Genomic DNA, 27,964 nt, shown 5'->3' with positions numbered 1-27,964 from the left:
CAGGTTTATTTTTCAAATCCCAGATTTATAGGGTCAAGAATAGCCTGAGTGCCAGTCTGTTTGTGCTATCATCTCAGCTCATTGTCACTCATTGGCAAGGCTTGACAATGAGCAATGGAGTAAGAGCACAAACAGATCTGGGACAAGGCTGCCAGTGTTGTGTTAAATAGCCTGTTGTAAAATGAAAGTTAAGCCGAAGACAGCCTCTCTGTTTTAACTGTTCCAGAAAAAGGAATGATAGGAATGATTCTGTTTCATTCACTTTGACATTTCACGGGCTTCTCATGCAGAAAACGACTTTGCGATTGATAGTGACTTCCTTCTCAACATCACCAACCATAAAATGATTAGAATCTTCCTCCTTGCAGATTCTTTATGCTCCCACTATCCTTCAGTTACATAAACACACACCTCGACAACCACAATTTGTGTGTGTTTGTGTGTTCTAGACCTGTTGTGAAGCATTGTGAAGCGTATAGCAATAAGACCTAGGAGAAAAGAATGGAACATGAAAGACTTTAACAAATCCACAAATTGTCTACAAACACACACAAATTGTGTTTCTCTTTATTTTCTGTTTGTTTTGCTCTCCACCGATGTTGAAAATGTTGTAAAAAAAAACGACACAAAAAACCCCAGAAGGAACAGAGTACTGAACACAGAAATAAATCACAGAAATCTTCTCATCCTCGAACAATACACCCCAGTAAGGCCAGACCATGTGTGTTCCAAATGGCACCCTATTCCCTATGTAGTGCACACATTTGAACCAGACCCTGGTCAAAAGTAGTCAACTATAAAGGTAAAAGGGTGCCATTTGTGACGTAGCCCAATATCAAAGGCCTTCATTGAGTCGACTCCTTGAAAATTCGGTCACAACATTTAATTATTTTTGGCCTTGGAATGCAGCTAAACTAACCTGCCACGCAGGACTCCCAGAGCAGTCATTACAGCTACAGTACAGTGTATGTGCGTGTGTGTATTTGTGTGCGCCTGTGTGTGTGTGACTCCCCTGGCTGCAGGGGACTGATATGGCCTTGGGGTGAGCCATGAAGAATTCACTGACTGGCTACAATGACATCTATCCAGGTAGCTCAGGCTATTGATTCAATAATAGTGTGGGAGTTAAAGGTATGGGATGTGTCTCAAATGGCACCCTATTCCCTATCAATTACATCCCTTTTAACCAGGGTCCATAGTTCCCCAGAGGCTGGTATTTGGTACTTCAGCCTGGCTGGGAGCAGTCTGGGATTCACCCAGTTAATTGCATTATGAATTATCATGTTATATACACACAGAATATTATAAAGACTAGACTAATAAACAGACTAATATAATACCAATGTCTTTTCCACAGGGAAGTCACAAATAATGCTATGTTTGTTTTTAAGAGAATGTGAATTTAATTAGACACTCACAAACATAGCATTTTAGATACTAACACATTTTTGCAGTGATGATACTAATATATAATATGCCATTCCGCATGACTTACATATTGGTGGTCCCGGGAATCAAACCCACTACCCTGGCATTACAAGCACCATGCTCTACCACCTGAGCTACAAAGGACCACACTGTATGATAATGTATAATATAATGATGATGATTTATATGGCATGCGTCTTGAGGCACTGTAAGGTATGTGTGGTATGGCATTAGTTCTGTAAATGTTGTTAGATAATAACTGTACTCACATGGTGTTATTTATTGTACTCACATGGTGTTATTTATTGTACTCACATGGTGTTATTTATTGTACTCACATGGTGTTATTTATTGTACTCACATGGTGTTATTTATTGTACTCACATGGTGTTATTTATTGTACTCACATGGTGTTATTTATTGTACTCACATGGTGTTATTTATTGTACTCACATGGTGTTATTTATTGTACTCACATGGTGTTATTTATTGTACTCACATGGTGTTATTTATTGTACTCACATGGTGTTATTTATTGTACTCACATGGTGTTATTTATTGTACTCACATGGTGTTATTTATTGTACTCACATGGTGTTATTTATTGTACTCACATGGTGTTATTTATTGTACTCACATGGTGTTATTTATTGTACTCTTATGGTGTTATTTATTGTACTCTTATGGTGTTATTTATTGTACTCACATGGTGTTATTTATTGTACTCACATGGTGTTATTTATTGTACTCACATGGTGTTATTTATTGTACTCACATGGTGTTATTTATTGTACTCACATGGTGTTATTTATTGTACTCACATGGTGTTATTTATTGTACTCACATGGTGTTATTTATTGTACTCACATGGTGTTATTTATTGTACTCACATGGTGTTATTTATTGTACTCACATGGTGTTATTTATTGTACTCACATGGTGTTATTTATTGTACTCACATGGTGTTATTTATTGTACTCACATGGTGTTATTTATTGTACTCACATGGTGTTATTTATTGTATTGCACCATCTGTGTTGACACGCTGGGTTCTAGAATGCTGCACAGAATTGAGTTCATTGATGGTTTATATACAGTGACACGTTGAATAAGCAATCATCTGATGTATTGCGCCATAGTGTGTATACTGTAACTCACACTAATTTTGCCGTGTATCACTCAGGTGGGCGCCGCACATTGGTGGTAGATGAGGTGAGTGTCTGCCTTACTATGTAAAGTGCTTTGAATACCTCAGCTGGTAGAAATGCGCTATATAAAACCAATCCATTATTATTCTTAGGGGTTCATAGCTTAGACCATGAACCTTCACTGCTCTGAAACCGAAGTTGGTTGGAAATAGACATTATCAGTGACTGAAAAGAGGGTGTTTTCAATGCTAAAATGTGAGATACGCTAACTTCACGTCCAAAAAACCTTCAGGCTTCCATCTACGGAATATTTGCCATATTTTGCATTGTGACCAATGGCAGAGAAGGAAAAATGCTTTCCATCAACATTCCATTTTCAGAAATAGACTGAGACAGCACTTTGTAGTGTGTGAGGTTGCTCATCGTCCGTCACCACCCAGACAGATTGTTCCATTGATGTTACTAAGAAGATGGGCTTGCTACCAACACAACACTCGCCTTACTGCAGGAACAAGATAGGAAGATCGAAGACTCCCTCCAATGAACAAGATAAAACTTGTGATCATGAGGTTACCTAATGTCATAGTGTCATGGGTTGGCTGGCTTTTCCAGGTACTGGTGTGTCCTTAGGGGAAAGTTGGTCCAAAACGATGAGGGTGCCGATGCTCCGGCACAGGATGATGCAACATGGCTGGGCACCGCAAACCATGTACCTCAAAAGAAGGAAAGACAGGCTGCTCTCAAAGACCAGGGATGGTTTTGTTTTCCTGGTCTATGGTCTGCTCTCTGCTCTTCATCAACTCTGATATCCGGATCATCTTCCTCTGAATCCTCATCTGATGTCATCTCCCAGGTGTGCTCTTCATCACCTGCATCTTCATCTGCTCCACAACACTCAGCCAACTCTTCTGCTGGAAGTTTCCTCTTAGGGGGGTCGATCTGGAGATTTACCTGGATTCCCCTCGAATATGTAGATATTCTCCCAGGGGCCTGGCAGGGTTGTATTACTACTGGTAATTTTGTGTCCCTTGGGTTCTGTGTTTTTGCTCAACCATATTATCATCCAAAGCAACATCCACTGTGTCATCCACAGCATTGTCTTGCCCAAATGCATTTGGAAAGTCTGGATTAGTAATTCATAGAAATGTGTAGTAGGATTCGTATGCACACTAGAAAACTGATTAGACTACACATTTTGTCTGACTATAGGCACCATTCCAGCTTTGCATTACGTTTTTGATTTGATTTATGAACTCAGCAAAAAAAGAAACGTCCCTTTTTCAGGGCCCTGTCTTTCAAAGATAATTAGTAAAAATCCAAATATCTTCACAGATCTTCATTGTAAAGGGTTTAAACACTGTTTCCCATGCTTGTTCAATGCATCATAAACCATTAATGAACATGCACCTGTGGAGCGGTCGTTAGGACACTAACAGCTTACAGACGGTAGGCAACTAAGGTCACAGTTATGAAAACTTAGGACACTAAAGAGGCCTTTCTACTAACTCTGGAAAAACACCAAAGAAAGATGCCCAGGGTCCCTGCTCATCTGCGTGATCGTGCCTTAGGCATGCTGCAAGGAGGCATGAGGACTGCAGATGTGGCCAGGGCAATAAATTGCAATGTCCGTACTGTGAGACGCCTAAGACAGAGCTACAGGGAGACAGGACGGACAGCTGATCGTCCTCGCAGTGGCAGACCATGTGTAACAACACCTGCACAGGATAGGTACATCCGAACATCACACCTGCGAGACAGGTCCAACAACTGCCCGAGTTATACCAGGAATGCACAATCCCTCCATCAGTGCTCAGACTGTCCGCAATAGGCTGAGAGAGGCTGGACTGAGGGCTTGTAGGCCTGTTGTAAGTCATGTCCTCACCAGACATCACCGGCAACAACGTCGCCTATGGGCTCAAACCCACCGTCGCTGGACCAGACAGGACTGGCAAAAAGTGCTCTTCACTGACGAGTTGCGTTTTTTTCTCACCAGGGGTGATGGTTAGATTCGCGTTTATCGTCGAAGGAATGAGCGTTACACCGAGGCCTGTATTCTGGAGCGGGATCGATTTGGAGATGGAGGGTCCGTCCTGGTCTGGGGCGGTGTGTCACAGCATCATCGGACTGAGCTTGTTGTCATTGCAGGCAATCTCAACGCTGTGCGTTACAGGGAAGACATCCTCCTCCCTCATGAAGTACCCTTCCTGCAGGCTCATCCTGACATGGCCCTCCAGCATGATAATGCCACAAACCATACTGCTCGTTCTGTGCGTGATTTCCTGCAAGACAGGAATGTCAGTGTTCTGCCATGGCCAGCGAAGAGCCCGGATCTCAATCACACTAAGCATGTCGGGGACCTCTTGGATCGGAGGTTGAGGGCTAGGGCCATTCCCCCCCCCCCATAAATGTCCGGGAACATGCAGGTGCCATGGCGGAGGAGTGGGGTACATTTCACAGCAAGAAATGGCAAATCTGGTGCAGTCCATGAGGAGGAGATGCACTGCAGTACTTAATGCAGCTGGTGGCCACACCAGATACTGACTGTTACTTTTGATTTTGGTCCCCCCTTTGTTCAGGGACACGTTATTCCATTTCTGTTAGTCACATGTCTGTGGAACTTGTTCAGTTTATGTCTCAGTTTTTGAATCTTGTTATGTTCATTCAAATATTTACACATGTTAAGTTTTCTGAAAATGAACGCAGTTGAAAGTGAGAGGACGTTTCTTTTTTTGCTGAGTTTATCTGCATCATAGTATGCTCCTGAACAAAATCCAAATTCACTTGACTGTCTTGCCCCCCCCCCCCCCCCCCCACCCCCCCACCCCGGGAACGCTGCGTCTCACGGACGTGCTTCTCTAGTCCCCAGATGAGGGTAGCCACCAGGCACGAGGTAGGAAGAATGGTCTCGGGGTCCGAGTGAGTAGAAGCAAGGCAATAGTGGCGTGAAAGCACGTCCAGCTTAACATTCTTAGACCCCGGGCGGTAAGAGATTGTGAAGTTGAACCGGGTGAACAACAGAGTTGAGACGCTTAGCGTTGTGGAGATATTCCAAGTTCTTGTGATCCGTCCACACTATGAATGGAAGTTCTGCCCCCTTTAACAAGTGTCTCCACTCCTCCAAGGCCAACTTCACTGCGAGTAGTTCTCGATTCCCCACATAATTCCTCTCAGTGGCGTTAAGGCATTGGGAGAAGGCGGCGCAGGGATGCAGCTTAAGGTCCAGGGCAGAACGCTGGGAGAGCATGGCACGAACTGATGGGACGGGTCCAGATGGATCAATATGGGAGCTGTAGTGAAGTGGTGCTTAACTTCTCTAGGGTAGGTGAGACGCTAACGTCCCACCAGGCCAACATCCGGTGAAACTGCAGAGAGCTAACATTTTAAATACACCATTCGTAGTATTAAACATTCTTGTAAATACATGTATCTTACATCATGTAAAATATGAATGTCTTATTAATCCAGCCGCTGTGTCAGATTTCAAAAAGGTTTACTGCAAAAGCAAACATGCGATTTTCTGAGGACGGCGCCCCACACACACAAGTATTACTAGCATTTTCCAACCAAGCATTAGCGTCACGAAAGTCAGAAATAACAATAAAATAAATCGCTTACCATTGAAGATCTTCCTCTGGTGGCAATGCCAAGTGTCCTAACTACACAGTCAATGTTTTGTTTGATAAAATCCATTTTTATAGCCTAACACGAAACATTTGTAAACCGGTTGCGTCGTGATTTCCGTCTCATTCAACTTTGGACGAAGCGTTCGTGGTAATTACACACACTAAACAAACGTTTATCCAGTCATGGTTGGTTTCATTGCAATCCTATGGTTGTTACTAACACAACCATACATGATGGCTCTTTTCCCGGGACGTATTGACCGAAACAAACCGATTGGAAGACACCAATCAATGACCTCATTGCGCACCAATGGTAGGACCGGTCTATCGTTGATTGACTGTATTTTGGCCCAATGACCACTGATCATCTTGAAATCTAGCTTGGAAGATAGCCAATGAGCTGAGGTAAACGGCAATATGTAACGTTTGAAGACCAGCCTTTGTCGTAAACTCTGGCGTAAAAGAGGTTCATTCGCCATTGCAAATCCTACTTGACGGAGCCACGAGTGTAACACATAGCAGTACATATTCAATAGCATTTTCAACAAGTTTATATATTTAAATTATGGCGAATAAATCAGGAAAAGCTAAAACAAAGTCTAGAGTCTGTGAACACCACAACCAGTGGTGTTCACCTGCCCAGATTCATCTCTGCAGGCATGAATGTGCCTCAGGGCAAAAAGGGCACAGTAGGGAGACGTCGTTGTGCGCTTTGTCACAGGAAATGCCCCATCACCTGCACCACCTGTTCAGTAAGCCTCTGCTTTACAGCAGAAAGAGACTGCTATGGCACCAGCAGCATAATATTGTGTAGTGGGACTGAGGGTCTTCACAATATTGTAAATAGAAAATGTGTAAATAGCTACCCTTGTTATTTGTTTATTTATTATTATTATAATATTTTTTTTCTTTTTTTTTCCATATATTATTTTTTTTGGGGGGGGGGGGGGGTGTTAGAATAGCATTTATGTATTTTGTTTATAGTTCTTTCCTTCAAAATGTATCACTGTACAAATTTCGGCCACTTGGGTACATTTGTGTGGGACACCTGGGTGACTTCATGCTCAATATCATGTAGCTCGCTCATTTTTGAAGTTATCTGTCTAAACCTTTGCTCAGCAATTGTTGCCATCTTATGTTCTTCATTCAAATCATCCACAGCATCCTATCTGTATGTTTGGCTGTTCTTGGTCATTTGAAAGATGATGCAGCAACAATAAAAAACAGAAAACGTATGTTTAATTCCTTGTATTTTCTTCTACCAGATCTATTGTGTTATATTCTCCTACATTCAATTCACTTTCCACAAAATGCAGAGTGTTTCCTTTCAAATGATACCAAGAATATGCATATCCTTGCTTCTGAGCCTGAGCTACAGGCAGTTAGATTAGGGTATGTCTTTAGGCGGAAATTGAGAAGAAGGGGGGGTGCCCCAAAGAAGTTAAGGTCCAAGAACGACCGGTCAGCAGCTGGGGACCACGTGAACAGGACGTTGGGAGAGGTGAGTGCTGACGGGGGAAGCCAGGGTGCTGTAACTCTGGATAAAACAGCGATAGAAATGGGCAAATCCTAATAAATGTTGCATTCTGGAAGGGGTTTGGGGCCAATCCACCACCGCTCTCACCTTTCCCGGATCCATCTGCACATTCCATGAAGCGATGATGTATCCAAGGAAGGAGATGGTGGAGGGATGGAACTCAGATTTTTCGGAGTGGCTCGAAAGCGTGTAGCGTTTCTTAACCATGATGTCATTGAGGCTTGGTAGTCGATGCGCGGTGGAGGCAGAAGGACGGATACCCCCTGCAGTCCTCAATGTATGTCTCCATAAGCTTGGTCTCCGGACCCAACAGTGAATACAGCTGTCCCCGGGGTGGTGTAGTACCCGGGAGAAGGTCAATGCGAAGGAAGCCTCCCGGAGATCCTGGTACTCCGTGAGAACGGCGGAGGGGTTTGAAGCTTCTTCCAACCCCACAGGAAGATGTTCCAGGGCAGGCTGCGCCGATTTCAGGCAACAGGCATGGCAGAATGGGCTCCAGCCCACGATAGTACCAGCAGTCCAGATGATAAGGGGATGTTGCTAACATTTAGCATGTTGGGGATGTTGCTAACACGATAGCAATTTATTTATATTTTATTACGTTTTCGTCTTTTGAGCTTCTAGTTATGAAATCTATGCAGCCTACTCAATCACATTTTTTAGCTACTGTTTACAGGCCTCTTGGGCCATATACAGCGTTCCTCACTGAGTTCCCTGAATTCCAATCGGACCTTGTAGTCATAGCAGATAATTAATATTCACATGGAAAAGTCCACAGACCCATTCCAAAAGGCTTTCGGAGCCATCATCGACTCAGTGGGTTTTCTCCAACATGTCTCCGGACCTACTCACTGCCACAGTCATACTCTGGACCTAGTTTTGTCCCGTGAAATAAATGTTGTGGATCTTAATGTTTTTCCTCATAATCCTGGACTATCGGACCACCATTTTATTACGTTTTCCATCGCAACAAATAATCTGCTCAGACTCCAACCAAGGAGCATCAAAAGTCGTGCTATAAATCCTCAGACAACCCAAAAATTCCTTGATGCCCTTCCAGACTCCCTCTGCCCACCCAAGGACATCAGAGGACAAAAATCAGTTAACCACCTAACTGAGGAACTCAATTTAACCTTGCGCAATACCCTAGATGCAGTTGCACCCCTAAAAACGAAAAACATTTGTCATAAGAAAATAGCTCCCTAATATACAGAAAAAAACAGAGCTCTGAAGCAAGCTTCCAGAAAATTGGAACGGAAATGGCGCCACACCAACCTGGAAGTCTTCCGACTAGCCGTGCAGTATGGAAGAGCCCTCACTGCTGCTCGATCATCCTATTTTTCCAACTTAATTGAGGAAAATAAGAACAATCAGAAGAAAAAAAAAATGATACTGTCGCAAAGCTAACTAAAAAGCAGCATTCCCCAAGAGAGGATGGCTTTCACTTCATGAACTTCTTTGAGGAAAATATCATGATCATTAGAAAGCAAATTACGGACTCCTCTTTAAATCTTTGTATTCGTCCAAAGCTCAGTTGTCCTGAGTCTGCACAACTCTGCCAGGACCTAGGATCAAGGGAGACCCTCAAGTGTTTAAGTACTATATCTCTTGACACAATGATGAAAATAATCATGGCCTCTAAACCTTCAAGCTGCATACTGGATCCTATTCCAACTAAACTACTGAAAGAGCTGCTTCCTGTGCCTGGCCCTCCTATGTTGAACATAATAAACGTCTCTCTATCCACCGGATGTGTACCAAACTCACTAAAAGTGGCAGTAATATAGCCTCTCTTGAAAAAGCCGCACCTTGACCCAGAAAATAGAAAAAATTATCGGCCTATATCGAATCTCTCATTCCTCTCAAAAATTACAGAAAAAGCTGTTGTGCTGCAACTCACTGCCTTCCTGAAGACAAACAATGTATACGAAATGCTTCAGTCTGGTTTATCACCCTATCATAGCACAGACTGCACTTGTGAAGGTTGTAAATTACCTTTTAATGGCGTCAGACTGAGGTTCTGCATCTGTCCTCGTGCTCCTTGACCTTAGTGCTGCTTTTGATACCATCGATCACCACATTCTTTTGGAGAGATTGGAAACCCAAATTGGTCTACACGGACAAGTTCTAGCCTGGTTTAGATCTTATCTGTTGGAAAGATATCAGTTTCTCTGTGAATGGTTTGTCCAAATCAACTGTAAATTTTGGTATTCCGTTTTAGGACCACTATTGTTTTCACTATATATTTAACTTCTTGGGGATGTCATTCGAAAACATAATGTTAACTTTCACTGCTATGAGGATGACACACAGCTGTACATTTCAATGAAACATGGTAAAGCCCCAAAATTGCCCTCGCTGGAAGTCTGTGTTTCAGACATAAGGAAGTGGATGGCTGCAAACTTTCTACATTTAAACTCGGACAAAACAGAGATGCTTGTTCTAGGTCCCAAGAAACAAAGAGATCTTCTGTTGAATCTGACAATTAATCTTGATGGTTGTAAAGTCGTCTCAAATAAAACTGTGAAGGACCTCGGCGTTACTCTGGACCCTGATCTCTCTTTTGACGAACATATCAAGACTGTTTCAAGGACGGCTTTTTTCCATTTATGTAACATTGCAAAAATCTGAAATTTTCTGTCCAAAAATGATGCAGAAAAATGTATCCATGCTTTTGTTACTTATAGGTTAGACTACTGCAATGCTCTACTTTCCGGCTACCGGGAAAAAGCACTAAATAAACTTCAGTTAGTGCTAAATACGGCTGCTAGAATCCTGACAAGAACCCCAAAATTGTGTCTTATTACTCCAGTGCTAGCCTCCCTACACTGGCTTCCTGTTAAGGCAAGGCTGATTTCAAGGTTTTACTGCTAACCTACAAAGCATTACATGGGCTTGCTCCTACCTATCTTTCCGATTTGGTCCTGCCGTACATACAAGACGCAGGCCTCCTGATTGTCCCTAGAATTTCTAAGCAAACAGCTGGAGGCAGGGCTTTCTCCTATAGAGCTCAATTTTTATGGAATGGTCTACCTACCCATGTGAGAGACGCAGACTCGGTCTCAACCTTTAAGTCTTTATTGAAGACTCATCTCTTCAGTAGGTCCTATGATTGAGTGTCGTCTGGCCCAGGAGTGTGAAGGTGAACGGAAAGGCACTGGAGCAACGAACCGCCCTTGCTGTCTCTGCCTGGCCGGTTCCCCTCTCTCCACTGGGATTCTCTGCCTCTAACCCTATTACCCCTATTACAGGGGCTGAGTCACTGGCTTACTGGTGCTCTTCCATGCCGTCCCTAGGAGGGAGGCGTCACTTGAGTGGGTTGAGTCACTGACGTGATCTTCCTGTTTGGATTGGCGTCCCCTTTGGGTTGTGCCGTGGCGGAGATCTTTGTGGGCTATACTCTGCCTTGTCTCAGGATGGTAAATTGGTGGTTGAAGATATCCCTCTAGTGGTGTGGGGGCTGTGCTTTGGCAAAGTGGGTGGGGTTGTGTCCTGCCAGTTTGGCCCTGTCCGGGGGTATCATCAGATGGGGCCACAGTGTCTCCTGACCCCTCCTGTCTCAGCCTCCAGTATTTATGCCGCAGTAGTTGATGGGTCGGGGGGCTAGGCTCAGTCTGTTATATCTGTAGTATTTCTCCTGCCTTATCCGGTGTCCTGTGTGAATTTAAGTATGCTCTCTCTAATTCTCTCTCTCTTTCTTTCTCTCTCTCGGAGGACCTGAGCCCTAGGACCATGCCTCAGAATTACCTGGCATGATGACTCCTTGTTGTTCCCAGTCCACCTGGCCGTGCTGCTGCTCCAGTTTCAACTGTTCTGCCTGCGGCTATGGAACACTGACCTGTTCACTGTGAATACTATTATTTGACCATGCTGGTCATTTATGAACATCTTGGCCATGTTCTGTTATAATCTCCACCCGGCACAGCCAGAAGAGGACTGGCCACCCCTCATAGCCTGGTTCCTCTCTAGGTTTCTTCCTAAGTTTTGGCCTTTCTAGGGAGTTTTTCATAGCCACCTTGCTTCTACACCTGCATTGTTTGGGGTTTTAGGCTGGGTTTCTGTACAGCACTTTGATATATCAACTGATGTAAGAAGGGCTATATAAATACATTTGATTTGATTGTGGAGCTGGAGCCAAGAAAACCTCAATACCATGGGAACCTGAGGAGACTTGATGAGCATTAACTGTATTGACTCACTGTGGTTCCCGGACACACGCAGGTGGATAGGGCTAGTATTGTGGGTAAGCCTGCCTATAGAGCGCCCTCCAGTGCTTTAACGTCCAGGATACTGGAGAGTGGCTTAGTGGGGATGCCTGGCTCAGACACTTGGGTGGCGTCTATGAAACTCTCGGCGACCTAGAGTCAATGAGAACCCAGAGAGATGTAGACTGGTCGCCCCACAGCAGGATGGCATGAAGAGGGGTGCAAGTAAGGGGAGAAGAAAAACTCTCTGTATGGCCCACCAGAGTACTCGTACCTACTGATGAGCCTGGTCAATTTAAAGGACAGGTAGACACATAATGACCAGCAGTTCCACAATACAGACAACTCTTGGTTTTAAGTCTGCGTAATCATTCGGCTGGAGACAGACTAGCTCTGCCGAGTTGCATCGGCTCCAATAAAGGCGAGTCGGTAGACTTCGGGGGAACTCTGGTAAGCTCGGATCCTCTCGGGGACAAGCAATTGGGACCGGAATCAGACCTCCTCTCCCCCCTAAGTTCCCGTAGCTGCCTATTGATCCAGATGGTCAAGGCGATGAGAGAATCAAGATCTGTAGGCAGTTCCCGGGCTGCGAGCTCGTCCTTAACCTCCTCCGATAATAATTCTTCAGGCTCTGTCAAATTGGTTGTTGATCATTGCTAGACAACCATTATCAGGTCTTGCCATAGATTTTCAAGCAGATTTAAGTCAAAACTGTAACTCGGCCACTTAGGACCATTCATTGTCTACTTGGTTAGCAACTCTAGTGTGGATTTGGGCCTTGTGTTTTAGGATATTGTCCTGCTGAAAGGTGAATTAATCTCCAAATGTCTGGTGGAAAGCAGACTGAACCACGTTTTCCTCTAGGATTTTGCCTTTACTTAGCTCCGTGCTGTTTCTTTTTTTGATCCAGAAAAACTCCCCAATCCTTAATGATAACAAGCATACACATAACATGATGCAGTCACCATTCTGCTTGTAAATATGGAGAGTGGTACTCAGTAATGTGTTGTATTAGATTTTTCCAGACATAACACTTTGTATTCAGGACAAAGTTAAAAATGTTTGTAGTAGTACTTTAGTGCAGAGGTCTCCAACAGGTAAAAAGTACAATCAATTTTCACGTGTTCCACTGCGAAATGTCCTTTTTGCAAACTCCAAGCTGGCTGTCATGTGCCTTTTATTGACGAGTGGCTTCCGTCTGGCTACTCCTCCCATAAAGGCCTGATTGCTGGAGTGCTGCAGAGATGGTTGTCCTGCTGGAAGCTTATCCCATCTCCACAGAGGAACTCTAGATCTCTGTCAGAGTAGATCTCTTGTTCACCTTCCTGACCAAGGCCCTTCTCCCCCAATTGTTCAGTTTGGCCGGGCGGCCAGCTCTTGGAAGAGTCTTGGTGGATCAAAACTTCTTCCATTTAAGAATGATGGAGGTCAATATGTTCTTGGGGACCTTCAATGCTGCAGAATTTTTTTTGTACCCTTCCCCAGATCTGTGCCTCGACACAATCCTGTCTCGGAGCTCTATGGACAATTCCTTCAACCTCATGGCTTGGTTTTTGCTCTGACATGCACTTTCAACTGTGGGACCTTATATAGACCGGTGTGTGCCTTTCCAAATCATGTCCAATCAATTGAATTTACCCCAGGTGGACTCCAATCAAGTTGTAGAAACATGTCAAGGATGATCAATGGAAACAGGATGCACCTGAGCTCAATTTCATGTCTCATAGCAAAGGGTCTGAATATTTATGTAAATGAGGGAATTTCTGTTTATTTTTAATCAATTTGCTAAAATGTCAGATCTGTTTTTGCTTTATCATTATGGGGTATTGTGTGTAGATTGCTGAGGATTTGTATTTATTTAATCAATTTTAGAATAAGGCTGTAATGTAAAAAAATGTGGAACAAGTGAAGGGGTCTGAATACTTTCCGAAGGCACTGTATATTGACAGAAAAAAAAGTGCTCTACTTTCTCTTATAGGGACCCAGGGGAGAGGAGAAGAATATGCTTTTTTAAGAAAGCTAAAAAAAACATTTATTGCATTTAAGAAGCTCTCATGCCTTGTTGCAAACAGGATGCATGTTTTGGAATATTTTTATTCTGTATTCTTCCTTCGCTTCACTCTGTGGAGTAACTAAAATGTTGATCCTTCCTCAGTTTTCTACTATCACAGCAATTAAACTCTAACTGTTTTAATGTCAACATTTCCTCATGGTAAAATCCCTGAGCGGTTTCCTGACTCTCCGGCAATAGACATTAACTAGCTCTAATTAGAAAATGTCTTCATGATGTTCTTTCCTTCCTCGTCATCTCTCTCTCTGTCTCTCTCCCTGTGTGTGTCTCTTTCTCACACACACAGCTCAGTCAGATGTTGGGGAATGACATCAAGTATCAGGTGCGAGAGCCTGTTGGACTGAGGGTCTGGATCCTCATCTCTGCAGTAGCCTTCACAGTCATGGCCTTGATGGTGAGTTGATAGAGTCTGAATGACACACAGTCACAACACACACATACAGGTAACTGCCAAAATAAAGGAAACAGCAACATAGTGTCTTAATAGGGCATTGGGCAACTGCGAGCTGCCGGAACAGCGACAAAGCGCCTTGGGGTGTATTCGCAACACCATTCTTCTACAAGAATTTCCATCATTTGGTGTTTTGTTGATGGTGGTGGAAATAGGGCTGTGTGGCGGTCATGAAATGTTGTCAGCCGGTAACTGTCATGCAAATTACTGCCGGTCTCATGGTTGTTGACTGTTAATTACACAAAGCCTACAAGCCACTGATGCTGACCTTTGGAACATCAACATTTAAAAAGCCAAAATCCATTTAATATAGTCTACACCAGGGGTAGGCAACCCTGTTCCTGGAGTGCCACAGATACTGCAAGATTGTTCCAACTAGGCACCACACCTGACCAACTGAGCTAATTGATCAATTCAGTGATTGCCTGGTTAAATCGAAAACATGAACTGGCTGTGGCACTCTAGGACCAGGGTTGCCTGCACCATCCAAATAAATCGAAAGAAAAATTATAATATGAAGAAAATATTGCCTATTTCAGAACGACAGAATAGCAAATGAAATACTTCCTGTGGCATTATTGTATATTATTTAAAAGTAACAAGAATAGAATTGAACATAGCTGAATAAAATGGAAAGGATATTTTCCCCAAACTATTTCTGAGGTAGTGTGCACTATTCTGTGTTGAGCAGTTAACAAAGTGATCATTTCAAACGGGTCCTCCTACATGCTTATTTTAGAGTTATGTATGCTGCTTTAGTTGTGATTAAAAAAAACTTATGTTGAATGTTTTGATTTCTAATGCTTTCTCAGGCTGTATGATGTGAAAAAAGTAGTTTGAAAAGCATGGACTCTTAGACTTCCTCAGTCTCTTATTCACAAAAACCCATACCTTTAACTAGGCTATGGGCTCTCCAACCTTGTTCCAGGGGTCCTAGGCCTATAGGCTACTCTTAGATTTATTTGGCCACTTAAGCTGTGATACAAACCTTATCAAAACATATAGGCCTATGGGCTAGGCTACATTTTTACATATACTAAATCATGTACAGTACCAGTGAAAAGTTTGGACACTCCTACTCATTCAAGGGTTTTTCTTTATTTTTACTATTTTCTACATTGTAGAATACTAGTGAAGACGTCGACACTATGAAATAACACATATGGAATCATGTAGTAACCAAAAAAGTGTTAAACAACTCAAAATATATTTTACATTTAAGATTCTTCAAAGTAGCCACCATTTGCCTTGATGACAGCTTTGCACACTCTTGGCATTCTCTCAACCAGCTTCATGAGGAATGCTTTTCCAACAGTCTTGAAGGAGTTCCCACATCTGATGCACCACTCCATCACTCTCCTCCGTAGTAAAATAGTCCTTACACAGCCTGGAGGTGCGTTTTGGGTCATTGTTCTGTTGAAAAACAAATGATAGTCCCACTAAGTGCAAAGCAGATGGGATGGTGTATCGCTGCAGAATGCTGTGGTAGCCATGCTGGTAAATTGTGCCTTGAATTCTAAATAAATCACACACAAGCAAAGCACCCCCACACCATAACACCTCCTCCTCCATGCTTCACGGTGGGAACCACACATGCGGAGGTCATCTGTTCAATTACTCTGTGTCTCACAAAGACACAGCGATTGGAATCCAAAAATCTCAAATTTGGACTCATCTGACCAAAGGACAGATTTTGTGTTTCTGGCCCAAGCAAGTATCTTCTTATTATTGGTGTCCTTTAGTAGTGGTTTCTTTGCAGCAATTTGACCATGAAGACCTGATTCACACAGTCTCCTTTGAACAGTTGATGTTAAGATGTCTCTTACTTGAACTCTGTGAATAATTTATTTGGGCTGCAATCTGAGGTGCAGTTAACTCTAATGAACTTATCCTTTGTAGCAGAGATAACTCTGGGTCTTCCTTTCCTGTGGTGGTCCTCATGAGAGCCAGTTTCATTATAGCACTTGATGGTTTTTGCGACTGCACTTGAATAAACTTTCAAAGTTCTTGAAAATTTCCGGATTGACTGACCTTCATGTCTTAAAGTAATTCTCTTTGCTTATTTGAGCTGTGCTTGACATAATATGGACTTGGTCTTTTACCAAATAGGGCTATCTTCTGTATACCACCCCTACCTTGTCACAACACAACTGATTGGCTCAAACGCATTAAGAATGAAAGAAATTCCACTAATTACTTTTAACAATGCACACCTTTTTAATTGAAATGCATTCCAGGTGATGCCTCATGAAGCTGGTTGAGAGAATGCCAAGAGTGTGCAAAGCTGTCATCAAGGCAAAGGGTGGCTTCATTGAATAATATAAAATATAAAATATATTTTGATTTGTTTTAAGACTTTTTTGGTTACTACATGATTTCAATTGTTATTTCATAATTTTTGTCTTCACTATTAATCTACAATGTAGAAATTAGTAAAATAAAGAAAAACCTTTGAATGAGGTATGTACAAACTTTTGACTGGTACTGCATGTGAAATTAGTTGATTTAGAATTGGCCATTATCATGCACCTGTCGGAACAGGGGCTGGGGAAAAAGATGCCATATATATTGCACTTGAATAGCGAATGGAGGACGCTTTTCCTGCAGTCAATTTTTATGCCAGCCAGGTAGACTACCTCGGTTGTAAAGCAAAGCAATGTGCTTAATATTAGGAAATGTGAGAAGTAAATATAGTATGCCTAGTATGCCTAGCCTACTAGACGAGGATGGGATCCTCGTCTTTTTATGAGGTCATTAAAACTCTGTTTTCTCACCCAATTTCATATCATAGCCTATAATGTTGCGCCCCGTGGGCTCATAGGAACACTTATTTCATTCCATGCATCAACTAGCTATGAGGAGCTGGCTTTCGCTGCTACAAAGATTATCCTATTCTGCGTAAACTCTGAATGCCAGGGCTCTCATGAAGTGTTTGATTTGATTTTCGATCGCATTTGCATTTATTAAGAGGGACAATAGAGCGCTGAGTACCAGGCCATTAGCACGTTTGGTAGGCTACCGCTGACCATCAGCGACATCAAAGCGCAGTTTTGGAGAAGCCTAGTTACTGTGACTCAACTGTCGTGTGGAATTTGGCTGCGGTCACTACTCGTGACTGCCGGTGTGGCGGTAATACGGTCACCGTAACAGGTGACCATATTAGGTGGAAAGGTGGAAAGCACTGTCTCAGGCGACGCTCCAGCATCTCACATAAGTGTTCAATTGGGTTGAGCTCTGATGAATGAGACACACACTCCTTTTAAGAGACCCATTTTTCAAAGTCATTGAGATCTCTTCTTCTAGCCATGGTAGAAAATAATGGGCAGCAGGGTATCTTTATACATGACCCTAAGCGTGATGGGATGTTAATTGCTTAATTAACTCAAGAACCACACCTGTGTGGAAGCACCTGCTTTCAATATACTTTCTATCCCTCATTTACTCAAATATTTCCTTTATTTTGACATTTACCTGTAGTAAAACATGATCCAGACCTCTGTAACCACTACTCACCTGAAGTGTTTCTATTCTCCGGCTTGACAGTAGGGTTATCTTTCACCGTTTAGAACTTTCACGAGTGGTTTAGAACTGTACTGTACCAAAATATTTCACTAGGAGTTATTAAGGAGGCAGTTTGTCCACTCTTTCAGTCTCCCCTCTCTTTAGTGAACAGAGTCCCATACAGTTAGTCTTCACTACACTATCTCTATGGGACATCTGGGAGGAACAGCTCAGCCTTTGTCTGCCCCTAAATTTACTGTGTAGCTGAATGACCTTAGAGCCTGTTACTATGTCTGTGAATGGTTTTACTGCGGGGGTACAGGAAGCCACATTGTTTATTGGTAAATTAAGTTATGCTCTGTCGAATGCTCTATTTGAGGAGCAACTGCCTGGTGATTTTGTCACAAACAGACCTAGCTTTCTTGGAGCAGTAGTTAGAACCGCTGCCCGTGGTTGATCGAGCTATGCTCCGGGACCTCAAACTATCCCCCGAAGTATTGCTACAATGGTGCATGTTGTGATTAAGATGATGAGTGTGCTGTGTTGTGTTCCCTCTGCAGGCCCTGGTGTTGCCCAAGCAGCTGTATGACATAGTGTTTGAAGAGGAGCTCAACAACACCAGTGTCTCCATCAGACTCTATGGGGGAGCATTGCTCAGTGAGTGCACACATATTCTGGATGTACAGTTGAAGTTGGAAGTTTACATACACCTTAGCCAAATACATTTAAAATACGTTTTCACAATTTCTGACATTCAATCCTAGTAAGACTTCCCCGTCTTAGGTCAGTTGGGATCACCACTTTATTTTAAGAATGTGAAATGTCAGAATAATAGAAGAGAGAACGATTTATTTCAGCTTTTATTTATTTCTTCACATTCCCAGTGGGTCAGAAGTTTACATGCACATGCACATTAGTATTTGGTAGCATTGCCTTTAAATTGTTTAACTTGGGCCAAACGTTTTGGGTAGCCTTCTACAAGCTTCCCACAATAAGTTGGGTGAATTTTATCCCATTCCTCCTGAGCTGGTGTAACTGAGTCTCAGGTTTGTAGGCCTCTGTGCTCGCCCACGCTTTTTCAGTTCTGCCCACACATGTTCTATAGGATTGAGGTCAGGGCTTTGGGATGGCCACTCCAATACCTTGATTTTGTTGTCCTTAAGCCATTTTGCCACAATTATGGAAGTATGGTTGGGGTCATTGTTCATTTGGAAGACGCAATTGCGACCAAGCTTTAACTTCCTGGCTGATGTCTTGAGTTGTCAATATATCCACATAACTTTCATCCCTCATGATGCAATCTATTTTGTGAAGTGCACCAGTCCCTCCTGCAGCAAAGCACCCCGAAAACATGATGCTGTCACCCCCGTGCTTCACGGTTGGGATGGTATTCTTCGGCTTGCAATCCTCCCCCTTTTTCCTCCAAACATAACGATGGTCATTATGGCCAAACAGTTATATTTTTGTTTCATCAGACCAGAGGACATTTCTCCAAAAAGTACAATATTTGTCCCCATGTGCAGTTGCAAACCGTAGTCTGGCTTTGTTATGGCGGTTTTGGAGCAGTGGCTTCTTCCTTGCTGAGCGGACTTTCAGGTTATGACGATATAGATACTTTTGTACCTGTTTCCTCCAGCATCTTCACAAGGTCCTTTGCTGTTGTTCTCAGATTGATTTGCACTTTTCGCACCAAAGTACGTTCATCTCTAGCAGACAGAACACGTCTCCTTCCTGAGCAGTATGACGGCTGTGTAGTCCTATGGTGTTTATACTTGTGTACTATTGTTTGTACAGATGAAAGTGGTACCTTCAGGCATTTGGAAATTGCTCCCAAGGATGAACCAGACTTGTGGAGGTCTACAATTTTTTTTCTGACGTCTTGGCTGATTTCTTTTGATTTTCCCATGATGTCAAGCAAAGAGGCACTGAGTTTGAAGGTTGTCATTTAAGCCAATCAGAAGCTTCTAAAACTTAAAGGCACAGTCCACTTAATGTATGTAAACTTCTGACCCACTGGAATTGTGATACAGTGAATGATAATTGAAATAATTTGTCTGTAAACAATTGTTGGAAAATTACTTGTCATGCACAAAGTAGATGTCCTAACCGACTTGCCAAAAACTATAGTTTGTTAACAAGAAATTTGCGGAGTGGTTGAAAAATGAGCTTTAATGACTCCATCCTAAGTGTATGTAAACTTCAGATTTCAACTGTATAGGCATACAGTACCAGTCAAAAGTTTGGACACACCTACTCATTCAAGGGTTTTTCTTTATTTTTACTATTTTCTACATTGTAGATTAATAGCGAAGACATCAAAACTATAAAATAACACATATGGAATCATGTAGTAACCAAAAAAGTCTTAAACAAATCTAAATATATTTTATATTTGAGATTCTTCAAAGTAGCCACCCTTTGCCTTGATGACAGCTTTGCACACTTTTGGCATTCTCTCAACCAGCTTCATGAGGTAGTCACCTGGAATGCATTTCAATTAAACAGGTGTGCCTTGTTAAAGTTAATTAGTGGCATTTCTTTCATTCTTAACCTGTCTAGGATGAGAGTGCCGCTAGCGGCACTCCCCCCCCACCCCCACTGAAAAACCAGTGCCGCGAAATTCAAAAACAATATTTTTTAAAAATATTTAACTTTCACACATTAAAGTCCAATACAGCTAATGAAAGACACAGATCTTGTGAATCCAGTCAACATGTCCGATTTTTTAAATGTTTTACAGGGAAGACACAATATGTAAAGATGTACATCTATTACCTAAAAACACATTAGCATAATCCACCATCTTTTATTTGTCCACCAACACCAGTAGCTATCACCAATTCGGCTAAACTAAGATATTTATAGCCCCTAACCAAGAAAAAAACTCATCAGATGACAGTCTGATAACATATTTATGGTATGGGATAGGTTTTGTTAGAAAAAAGTGCATATTTCAGGTAGATGGCATAGGTTACAATTGCACCCACCGTCACAAATGGAATAGAAAAACTACTTAGAGCAACGTGTTTACCTACTTACTAATCATCAAACATTTCGTAAAAATACACAGCATACACGAATCGAAAGACACAGATCCTGTGAATACAGACAATATTTCAGATTTTCTAAGTGTCTTACAGCGAAAACACAATAAATCGTTATATTAGCATAGCACATAGCACATAGCAGCCCAGCATTGATTCTAGCCAAAGTGAGCGATAAAAGTAAACATCGCCAAAATATATTAATTTTTTCACTAACCTTCTCAGAATTCTTCAGATGACACTCCTGTAACATCATATTACACAATCCATATAGAGTTTGATCGAAAATGTTTATATTTAGCCACCAAAATCATGGTTAGACAATGTGAAATGTAGCTCAGCTGGTCAGAAAAAGTCTGTGCGCCACTTAGACAGTGATCTACTCTTATACATAAATACTCATAAACGTGACTAAAAAATATAGGGTGGACAGGGATTGATAGACAATTTAATTCTTAATACAATCGCGGAATTACATTTTTTTAATTATCCTTACTTTTCAATACAGCTTGCGCCAAGCGAAGCTACGTCAAAAAACATGGCGTCCTAAGCCACTAACATTTTTCGACAGAAACACGATTTATCATAATAAAAATGTCCTACTTTGAGCTGTTCTTCCATCAGTATCTTGGGCAAAGGATCCTTTCTTGGGTCCAATCGTCTTTTGGTGGAAAGCTGTCCTCTTGCCATGTGGAAATGCCAACTGCGTTCGGGATGAACTGGAAGCGTGCCCAGCAATTCACAGCGTTTCAGAAATAAATGTCCCAAAATCGCACTAAACGGATATAAATTGCTATAAAACGCTTTAAATTAACTACCTTATGATGTTTTTAACTCCCATAACGAGTAGAAACATGACCAGAGTAATATTACTCCCTCCACTAATGCTTGGAACAGGTGCGGGTCGGTGTCCTCTAGGCGCATGACGCAGCTCCAAAAGAGTGACTAGCCTCAGGGTTTTTTAATTTATAGTGCCTGTGAACGCGCAATCGACCCCATTCAAATCGTCATCACGTAAAGACATCCAGGGGAAGACGTAAGCAGTGTCCGTATAGTCATAGCAATAACAGTGCCCTTTTAACTGACTCCAGAACAGTGGCCAAAATTTCTGTAATCTGACTCCATGTCAGGGAAATTGCTGTAGAATGGGCTCTGTTCCACTTAGAGACAAAATTTCAACTCCTATAGAAACTATAGACTGTTTTCTATCCAATAATAATAATAATATGCATATTGTACGATCAAGAACTTTGTGGGAAGCCGTTTCAAAAATTACACGATTAGCATAAATAGTCACAACAGCGCCCCCATCCTAAACAGGTTAATGCGTTTGAGCCAATCAGTTGTGTTGTGACAAGGTAGGAGTGGTATACAGAAGATAGCCCTATTTGGTAAAAGGCAAAGTTCATATTATGTCAAGAACAGCTCAAATAAGCTAAGACAAACTAAAGTCCATCATTACTTTAAGACATGAAGGTCAGTCAATCCGGAAAATTTCAAGAACTTTGAATGTTTCTTCACGTGCAGTCGCAAAAAACATAAAGCGCTCTGATGAAACTGGCTCTCATGAGGACTGCCACAAGGAAGACCCAGAGTTACCTCTGCTGCAGAGGATAAGTTCATTCGAGTTAACTGCACCTCAGATTGCAGCCCAAATAAATGCTTCAGAGTTAAAGTAAGACACATCTCAACATCAACTGTTCAGAGGAGACTGTGTGAATCAGGCCTTCATGGTCGTATTGCTGCAAATAAACCACTACTAAAGGACACCAATAAGAAGAAGAGACTTGCTTGTGCTCCGACGCTGGCAAACTTTACAGATTACAAAGGGAAGCACAGCCGCGAGCTTCCCAGTGACACGAGCCTACCAGATGAGCTAAATTCTATGCTCTCTTCGGGGCTAGTAACATTGAAACATGCATGAGAGCATTAGCTGTTCCGGATGACTGTGTGATCACGCTCTCCGTAGCCGATGTGAGTAAGACCTTTAAACAGGTCAACATTCACAAGGCCGCAGGGCCAGATGGATTACCAGGATGTGTACTCCGAGCTTGAGTTTGTAATACCAACATGTTTCAAGCAGACCACCATAGTCCCTGAACCAAGAATACTAAGGTAACCTGCCTAAATTACTACCGACCTGTTGCACTCACGTCTGTAGCCATGAAATGATCCACTCCAATTTGCATACAGCCCAAAATGATCCACAGATGATGCAATCTCTATTGCACTCAACAATGCCCTTTCCCACCTGGACAAAAGGAACACCTATGTGAAAATGATATTCATTGACTACAGCTCTGCGTTCAACACCATAGTGCCCTCAAAGTTCATCACTGAGCTAAGGACCCTGGGACTAAACACCTCCCTCTGCAACTGGATCCTGGACTTGCTGACGGGCCGCCCTCTGGTGGTAAGGGTAGGTAACAACACATCCGCCACGCTGATCCTCAACACGGGGGCCCAGCAGGGGTGCGTGCTCAGTCCCCTCCTGTACTCCCTGTTCACTCATGACTGCATGGCCAGGCAAGACTCCACCATCATCAAATTTACCGATAACACAACAGTGGTAGGCCTGATCACCGACAACGATGAGACAGCCTATAGGGAGGAGGTCAGAGACCTGGTCGTGTGTTGCCAGAACAACAACCTCTCCCTCATGGTGATCAATACAAAGGAGATGATTGTGGACTACAGGAAAAGGAGGACCGAGCACGCCCCCAATCTCATCAAGGGGGCTGTAGTGGAGCAGGTTGAGCTCTTCAAGTTCCTTGGTGTCCACATCATTAACAAACTATTATGGTCCAAACACACTAAGACAGTTGTGAAGAGTGCAGGACAAAGCCTATTCCCCCTCAGGATACTGAAAAGGTTTGGCATGGGTCCTCAGATCCTCAAAGTTCTACAGCTGCATCATCAAGATCATCCTGACTGGTTGCATCATTGCCTGGTATGGCAACTGCTCAGCCTCCGACCGCAAGGCACTACGAGGGTAGTGCGTACGGCCCAGTACATCACTGGGGCTAAGCATAACACCAAATTGATCAGAAATACAGTGTAGACATTGTTAATGTTGTAAATGACTATTGTAGCTGGAAACGGCAGATTTTTTATGGAATATCTATACATAGGCGTACTAAAAAAGGCTAATATTTCTGACCAATTGTAAGTTATTTTAATGGACAAAAAAAGGACATTTCTAAATCTTGTGCGACATTGAACCATGTAGTGGTTATGTGCATATTTATAGCCAAAAATCGTGGTTTTACATTGGCGCCATGTTCAGAAATGGCTTCAAAATAGCGAAAGTAATTACAGATAGCCACGTGAAATACAGAAATACTCATCATAAACTTTGATGAAAGATACATGTTTAACATATAATTAACCTTTCTCGCCCCTGGGTTCCGCTAGCGGAACACCCACAACATTCAGTTGCCTTCGCAGCGCGCGAAATTCAAAAATATTTTTTAGACATATTTAACTTCCACACATTAACAAGTCCAATACAGCAAATGAAAGATAAACATCTTGTGAATCCAGCCAACATGTCCGATTTTTTTAATGTTTTACAGCGAAAACCAATATATATTTATGTTAGCTCGCCACAATAGCCAAACACACAACGCCATGTTTTCACCGCCAACATAGCTTTCACAAAACCCACAAATAGAGATAAAATTAATCACTAACCTTTGAACATCTTCATCAGATGACAGTCTTATAACATCATGTTATACAATACATTTATGTTTTGTTCGAAAATGTGCATATTTATAGCTACAAATCCTGGTTTTACATTGTGAATACGGTGCCATAATGCACCAAATTGTCCGGACAAATTTTGGACAGTCACGTAATCTAACCAAAAAACTCATCATAAACTTTACAAAAAATACATGTTGTACAGCAAATGAAAGATACACTGGTTCTTAATGCAACCGCTGTGTTAGATTTTTAAAAAAAAATACCTTTAGTACAAAGTACAGCATGCAATATTCTGAGACAGCGCCCAGCAATTCTCCGCCATGTTGGAGCCAACATATTCCCCAAAAATACGAAATAACATCATAAATATTATCTTACCTTTGATGATCTTCCATCAGAATGTAGTGCAAGGAGTCCTATTTCCACAATAAATCGTTGTTTTGTTTTAGAATGTCCATTTCTTCTGTCGAATTAGCAACTTTGGCTAGCATTGTGGAGGGTACATGTCCATCAACTCTTGGCGCATGGAACGAAAAATTCCAAAAGTCACAATAAACGTTGAATAAACTGGTCAAACTCAGTTGAAAATCCATCTTTATGATGTTTTTCTCATATGTATCCAATAAATTCCAAGACGGAGCATTTCGTCGTGTATACCTAACGCATTTCAGAAGACAATGTGGGATTCCCTGGTGCGCGGCTAAATACTGCCAATAGGGCGGACCTGTCACTCCAAAAGCTCTCATTCGGTCTCACATCAAGCTAGACACCCCATGCAACATTCTACTGCCTGTTGACATCTAGTGGAAAGCGTATGAAGTGCATACAGATCCATAAATAAAAGGCAATTGAATAGGCAAGGCCTTACACAGAGCCCCATTTTCAGAATTTTCACTTCCTGTTTGGAAGTTTGCTGCCAAATGAGTTCTGTTTTACTCACAGATATAATTCAAACAGTTTTAGAAACTTCGGAGTGTTTTCTATCCAATAGTAATAATAATATGCATATCGTATGATCTAGAACAGAGTACGAGGCTGTTTAATTTGGGCACGATTTTTCCCCAAAGTGAAAACAGCGCCCCCTATTCACTAAGAGGTTAAAGATACACTGGTTCTTAATGCAACCGCTGTGTTAGATTTAAAAAAAATAACTTTAGTAAAAAGCACAGCATGCAATAATCTGAGACAGCGCTCAGCCATTCTCCGCCATGTTGGAGTCAACAGAAATACGAAATTACATCATAAATATTCCCTTACCTTTGATGATCTTTCATCAGAATGCAGTGCCAGGAATCCTAGTTCGACAATAAATAGTTTTTTTGTTTTATAATGTCCATTACTTCTGTCGAATTAGCAACTTTGGCTAGCATGTGTCGTTCAAGTGTTCATAGAACTTTACGCTAATGAACGAAAACTTCAAAAAGTTATATTACAAATCGAATAAACTGGTCAAACTCAGTTGAGAATCAATCTTCAGGATGTTTTTCTCATATATATCCAATAACGTCCCAGACGGAGCATTTCTTCATGTCTATCTAACGCATTGCAGACAAGGACATCACATGCGTAGTGTGCGTGGCCAAGAACTGGCAATATGCCTGACCAGTCACTCCAAAGACTCTCATTCGGTCCCACATCAGGCTAGACGCTTCATTCCACGTTCTACTGCCTGTTGACATCTAGTGGAAGGCGTATGAAGTGCATACAGATCCATAAATATAAGGCAATTGAATAGGCGATGCCTTTCACAGCAACCCATTTAAGAATTTTCACTTCCTGTTTGGAAGTTTGCCTGCCGTATGAGTTCTGTTTTACTCACAGATATAATTCAAACAGTTTTAGAAACTTCATAGTGTTTTCTATCCAATAGTAATAATAATATGCATATCATATGATCTTGGACAGAGTACGAGGCGATTTAATTTGGGCACCAATTCATCCAAAAGTGAAAATGTCGCCCCCTAGTCTTAAGAAGTTTTAACAGTCAAATAAGCACCTACAGTGCCCTCCACTAATATTGACACCCTTGGTAAATATGAGCAAAACAGGCTGTAAAAATAAGTATTTATTGTTTATTCTCTTGGTCTTTATTCTCTATTTACAAAAATCGAAAGAATTTTATCTGTGTGCCACAATTATTGGCACCCCTTCATTCATTACTCACTGATTCCAAGATGGCGTAGCAGTCAGACGTCTTTGTATTTGTCCCATCGTGTTCCTTGTATATTTATTTTTATATATTTTTCTTCTCATATCTTTTAAATACATTTTCCGAAACGTCAACTTCTAAATACTCTCCCGCAACCCGCCTCACCCAATGTGGCGTGGATCAGTTTTTTTCTGAAGTAGTTCTATTTACTTCGGATCTGGAATCCCTCAACTGAAGCTAGCCAGCTAATGAGCTACCAGCTATCAGTCAGAAAAACACTGCTAGCGGTCATCAGCTAAACTTTAGCTCGGAAAGCTCTCACCAGTTCGTACAACGTGACTTAAACCAGAATATAACGGACCTGTTTTTCTCTCCATATCCACGGATTCCTATCGCAAACTCTGAACCTTTTCATCTGGATCTTCGCAACTAGCTAACCGCAATCCCGGGTGACTACTCCTGGCTAGCGTTTCCATCCTGGAGCAAACACCAATTATACTGAAGCAAGCCCGGCTACGGCTCCAGGGATATCACCGAAGCCCACACCTGGGCTACAATATCCGGAGCCCTTCTACTGCCAGTACGGGGCACGGAACCCCGCCGATCCTCTATGACTGGAATACCGACATAATCTGCCCGAGGATTCCAACAGGCCCCTCAGGCGCGATTTCCGCTGAAGGCCCGTTCTGCTAACCGCGGCCTGCTAGCTATCTAGAGCTACATGGAACCCTACTAATTCACGACTGGTCTATCGACGTCACCGCATGAGGAGGCAAACCGACTTTCCTCCATCGCGACGTCCCCCAAAGGCCCTTCTGCTTACTTGCTAGTGCCGGTCTGCTAACTGCTAACTTGCTAGCCCCGGTCTGCTAGCTTGCTAGCCCCGGTCTGCTAACTGTCTGAATCGCCGTGTCCACAGCCAGTCCAACCACTCACTGGACCCATATGATCACTTGGCTACGCATGCCTCTCTCTAATATCAATATGCCTCATCCATTACTGTCCTGGTTAGTGATTACTGTCTTATTTCACTGTAGAGCCTCTAGCCCTGCTCAATATGCCTTAACCAACCATGTTGTTCCACCTCCTACATATGCGA

At 42.3% G+C, this 27,964-nt stretch overlaps 1 protein-coding gene across 2 annotated transcripts in view; it reads left to right on the top strand.

Annotated features, from left to right (window-relative positions):
• LOC139540425 (tumor protein p53-inducible protein 11-like) overlaps positions 1 to 27,964 on the top strand; it is a 127,616-nt gene that overhangs the window by 86,047 nt on the left and 13,605 nt on the right. For both annotated transcript variants that reach the window (XM_071344230.1, XM_071344231.1), the window contains exons 3-4: positions 14,299 to 14,406; positions 18,525 to 18,621. In XM_071344230.1, coding sequence (XP_071200331.1) covers positions 14,299 to 14,406; positions 18,525 to 18,621 — 205 coding nt within the window. The remainder of the gene's footprint in view (positions 1 to 14,298; positions 14,407 to 18,524; positions 18,622 to 27,964) is intronic.

Source organism: Salvelinus alpinus, chromosome 15, assembly GCF_045679555.1.
Source record: "Salvelinus alpinus chromosome 15, SLU_Salpinus.1, whole genome shotgun sequence".
Classification (NCBI taxonomy): domain Eukaryota; kingdom Metazoa; phylum Chordata; class Actinopteri; order Salmoniformes; family Salmonidae; genus Salvelinus; species Salvelinus alpinus.
The sequence above is the reverse complement of the archived record's forward strand: the minus strand, read 5'-3'. Positions and strand labels throughout refer to the sequence as shown.